Source organism: Malurus melanocephalus, unplaced genomic scaffold (assembly GCF_030028575.1).
Source record: "Malurus melanocephalus ecotype Western Australia unplaced genomic scaffold, MMel_1.1 scaffold_2616, whole genome shotgun sequence".
Taxonomy (NCBI): Eukaryota; Metazoa; Chordata; class Aves; order Passeriformes; family Maluridae; genus Malurus; species Malurus melanocephalus.
In genome coordinates, this window is record NW_026625848.1 from 3,423 (window position 1) to 8,691 (window position 5,269).

General features: G+C 58.5%; 1 protein-coding gene across 1 annotated transcript; it reads right to left on the reverse strand.

The window, feature by feature from the left end:
- Nucleotides 1–2: 2 nt before the first annotated feature.
- LOC130587881 (40S ribosomal protein S19-like) lies at nucleotides 3–4,634 on the reverse strand (the record flags this gene model as incomplete). The annotated part of the gene is made up of 3 exons (XM_057388853.1): nucleotides 4,541–4,634; nucleotides 1,379–1,479; nucleotides 3–186 (listed from the first exon to the last, which is right to left on the reverse strand). Coding segments are annotated over exons 1-3 (356 nt in total), but the record flags the coding sequence as incomplete, so codon positions are not given.
- Between the last annotated feature and the right edge of the window lie 635 nt (nucleotides 4,635–5,269).

Genomic DNA, 5,269 nt, shown 5'->3' on the forward strand with positions numbered 1-5,269 from the left:
ACCCGTCCTGGTCCTTCTCCACCACCTTGAGCGCCTCGAGCGCCTGCAGCACCCGGCGGGCGACGGCGCCGGAGCCGCGGCTGAAATGGCTGGGCCGGACCCCGCGGCGCTGGCGACCCCCGTAAACCTTGGCCATGGAGCCCACGCCCGCCCCGCCCCGCAGGTACAGGTGACGGGCCGTGGAGGCTGTGGGGAAACAGAAACAGCGTCAGGAACACCCGGAGAACACCCGGACAACACCCGGACAACATCGGGATAACGGGGTAACACCCAGAGAACACGCCCGCCCCGCCCCGCAGGTACAGGTGACGGGCGGTGGAGGCTGTGGGGAAACGGGATATGGGGTTAGGAACACCTGGACAACAACCAGACAACACCCGGAGAACACCAGGATAACCCGGGATAACACCCGGAGAACACCCAGAGAACACCGGGATAACGGGGACCCCGCCCCGCAGGTACAGGTGTCGGGCGGTGGAGGCTGTGGGGAAATGGGAAATAGGGTCAGGAACAATGGGACAACATCCGGAGAACACCCGCAGAACACCCAGAGAACACCGGGATAACACCCAGAGAACACCCAGAGCCCACGCCCGCCCCGCCCCGCAGGTACAGGTGTCGGGCTGTGGAGGCTGTGGGGAAATGGGGAATGGGGTTAGGAACAACCGGAGAACAACGGGACAACACCCGGAGAACACCCGGAGAACACGGGGATAACACCCAGAGAACACCGGGATAAACCCGGGATAACAGGGACCCCGCCCCGCAGGTACAGGTGTCGGGCTGTGGAGGCTGTGGGGAAATGGGGAACGGGGTCAGGAACAACCGGAGCACACCCGGACAACAACCGGAGAACACCCGGAGAACAGTGAGACAACGGGATAACACCCAGAGAACACGCCCGCCCCGCCCCGCAGGTACAGGTGACGGGCTGTGGAGGCTGTGGGGAAACGGGGAACGGGGTTAGGAACAACCGGAGAACACCCGGAGAACACCCGGACAACACCCAGAGAACATCGGGATAACACCCAGAGAACAGCGGGATAACGGGGACCCCGCCCCGCAGGTACAGGTGACGGGCTGTGGAGGCTGTGGGGAAATGGGGAACGGGGTTAGGAACAGCCGGAGAACACCCGGACAACACCCGGACAACACCCGGACAACACCCAGAGAACACCCAGAGAACACCGGAGATAATGGGGTGAACACCGGGAGAACTCCAGGGACCCTCCCAGTGACCCAACCATGAAAACACCGGGGGTAACCGGGGCTGGGGGTACCCCAGGGACCCTCCCGGTGTCGGTGTTGGTGACAGTGTTGGTGTGATGGTGACAGTGACGGTGTTGGTACCCCGTGACGGTGTTGGTACCGCACTCACCCGCCCGCGTGTAGAACCAGTTCTCGTCGTACGGCGCCAGCTCCTTGTGTTTGGCCAACTTGACGGTGTCGGCCCATTCGGGGACCTTCAGCTTCCCCGACCTAAGGGGACACGGCGGGGATGGGACCGGGATATCCCGGGATATCGGCACCGGGAATGGGACCAGGGATATCCACACCAGGAATGGGACCGGGGATGGGACCGGGGATATCCCATGATATCCACACCGGGAATGGGACTGGGATATCCCGGGATATCTGCACTGGGGATGGGACCAGGAATGGGACCGGGGATATCCCAGGATATCCACAATGGCACTGGGAATGAAACCAGGAATTGTACTGGGAATGGCACCAGGATATCCACAATGGCACTGGAAGTGAAACCGGGAATGGACCTGGAAATATCCCGGGATATCCACACCGGGAATGGGACTGGGATATCCCGGGATAGCCACAATGGCACTGGGAATGGGACCGGGGATATCCCGGGATATCAGCACTGGGAATGGAACTGGGAACAGAACCGGGGATATCCCGGGATATCGGCACCGGCACCGGGAATGGAACTGGGATATCCCGGGATATCCGCACCAGGAATGGGACCGGGAATGGGACCGGGATATCCACACCGGGAATGGGACTGGGATATCCCGGGATATCGGCACTTGGAATGAAACCGGGAATGGGACTGGGATATCCCGGGATAGCCACACCGGGAATGGGACCGGGAATTGTACCGGGATATCCCGGGATATCCACAATGGCACTGGGAATGGAACCGGGGATATCCCGGGATATCAGCACTTGGAATGAAACCGGGAATGGGACTGGGATATCCCGGGATATCAGCACTTGGAATGAAACCGGGAATGGGACTGGGATATCCCGGGATATCCACACCAGCACCGGGAATGGGACCGGGAATGGGACCAGGGATATCCCGGGATATCCACAATGGCTCTGGGAATGAAACCAGAAATTGTACTGGGAATGGCACCAGGATATCCACAATGGCACTGGGAATGGAACTGGGGATATCCCGGGATATCCACACCGGGAATGGAACCGGGATATCCACAATGGCACCAGGAATGAAACGGGGAATATCCCGGGATATCCACAATGGTACTGGGAATGGAACCAGGAGTGGAACTGGGGATAACCCGGGATATCCACACCGGGAATGGGACCGGGAACGGGACCAGGGATATCCCGGGACAGCCACACCAGCACTGGGAATGGCACCGGGAACGGCACCGGGACCGGAGATATCCCGGGATATCCACACCGGGAATGGGACCGGGAATGGGACCAGGGATATCCCGGGATATCCACAGCAGCACTGGGAATGGCACCGGGAACAGAACCGGCACCGGGATATCCTGGGATATCGGCACTGGGAATGGAACCGGGAATAGAACCAGGGATATCCCGGGATAGCCACAGCAGCACTGGGAATGGCACCGGGGATGGAACTGGGACTGGGGATATCCCGGGATATCAGCACTTGGAATGAAACCAGGAATGGGACTGGGATATCCCGGGATATCCACACCGGGAATGGGACCAGGAATGAAACCAGGAATGAAACTGGGAATATCCCGGGATATCCACAATGGCACTGGAAGTGAAACCGGGAATGGAACTGGGGATAACCCGGGATATCCACACCAGGAATGGGACCGGGAATGGGACTGGGATATCCCGGGATATCCACACCGGGAATGGGACCGGGAACAGAACCGGCACCGGGATATCCGCACTGGGAATGGAACTGGGAATGGAACCGGGAATGGGACCAGGACCGGGGATATCCCGGGATAGCCACACCGGGAATGGGACCGGGATATCCCGGGATATCTACACCGGGAATGGAACCGGGAACGGGACCAGGGATATCCTGGGATATCCACACCGGGGATGGGACCGGGGATATCCCGGGATAGCCACACCGGGAATGGGACCGGGAATGGTACCAGGGATATCCCGGGATATCGGCACTGGGGATGGGACCGGGAATTGGACCGGGGATATCCCGGGATATCCACAATGGCACTGGGAATGAAACCAGAAATTGTACTGGGAATGGTACCGGGATATCCACAATGGCACCTGGAATGGAACCGGGGATATCCCGGGATATCCATACCAGGAATGGAACCGGGAATGGGACTGGGATATCCCGGGATATCTGCAGCGGGGATGGGACCGGGAACGGGACCAAGGATATCCCGGGATATCCACAGCAGCACTGGGAATGGCACCGGGGATGGAACTGGGACTGGGGATATCCCGGGATATCCGCACCGGGAATGGAACCGGGAATGGGACCGGGATATCCCGGGATATCCACACCGGGAATGGAACCGGGAACGGGACCAGGGATATCCCGGGATAGCCACAGCAGCACTGGGAATGGCACCGGGAATGGAACTGGGACTGGGGGTATCCCGGGATATCCACAGCAGGAATGGTACCAGGATATCCACAATGGCACCTGGAATGGTACCGGGGATATCCCGGGATATCCATACCAGGAATGGAACCGGGAATGGTACCAGGGATATCCCGGGATATCCACACCGGGAATGGGACCGGGAACAGAACCAGGAACAGAACCGGCACCGGGATATCCCGGGACAGCCACACCAGCAGTGGGAATGAAACCGGGAATTGTATTGGGAATGGTACCGGGATATCCACAATGGCACTGGGAATGGTACCGGGGATATCCCGGGATATCCGCACCAGGAATGGGACTGGGAATGGGACCAGGGATATCCCGGGATAGCCACACCGGGAATGGTACTGGGAATGAAACCGGGAATATCCCGGGATATCGGCACCAGGAAATCTCGGGATATCGGCACCAGGAATGACACCTGGAACAGAACCAGCACCGGGAATATCCTGGGATATCCACAATGGCACCAGGAATATCCCGGGATAGCCACACCAGCACTGGGAATGGCACCGGGGAACGGAACCAGGGATATCCCGGGATATCCACAATGGCTCTGGGTTCCCCTCCCGGTTTTTCCCGATTTTCTCCCGTTTTTTTCCGATTTTCTCCCGTTTTTTTCCGATTTTCTCCCGTTTTTTCCCAATTCTCTCCCGGTTTTTCCCGATTTTCTCCCGGTTTTTCCCCTTCTCTCCTCACTTTTTCAGGAACGCCGCCAGCGCCCGCACGAACTCCTGCTGGTTCACGTCCTTCACCGTCACCCCGGGCATCTGCGGGACCAGCGCGGGTCAGACCCGGGACAGACCCGGGACAATCCCGGGATAGAACCGGGACAATCCCGGGACAATCCCGGGTGATCTCCGCCATTCCCGACCTGGTTCCCCTCATTTTTTCCCCGTTTTTCCCGCAATTCTCCCTTTTTTTTCCCCCGTTTTCCCCGATCTCGGTTCTTTCCATTTTCCCCCCATCCCATTCCCAATCCCGTTCCCTTTTTCCCCCATTTACCCCAATTTTCCCCCAATCCCGGTCCCGTTTTCTCCCCATTTTCCCTCATTTCTCCCAGTTTTTCCCTCATTTTTTCCCGTTTTCCCCCGATCCCATTTCTCCCCATTTTCCCCAATTTTCCCCCATTTCCGATCCCGGTTCCCCTCATTTTTCCCCGATTTCCCCCAATTTTTCCCCCAATTTTCCCCCAATTCCGGTCCCGTTTTCTCCCCATTTTCCCTCATTTTTTCCCGTTTTCCCCCGATCCCATTTCTCCCCATTTTCCCCCAATTTTCCCCTCGTTCCCGATCCCGGTTCCCCTCATTTTTCCCCCGTTTTTTCCGCGATTCTCCCTTTCTTTTTCCTCCGTTTTCCCCCAATTTTCCCCCAATCCCGGTCCCGTTTTCTCCCCCTTTTCCTCGGGATTCTCCCAGTTTTTCCCCC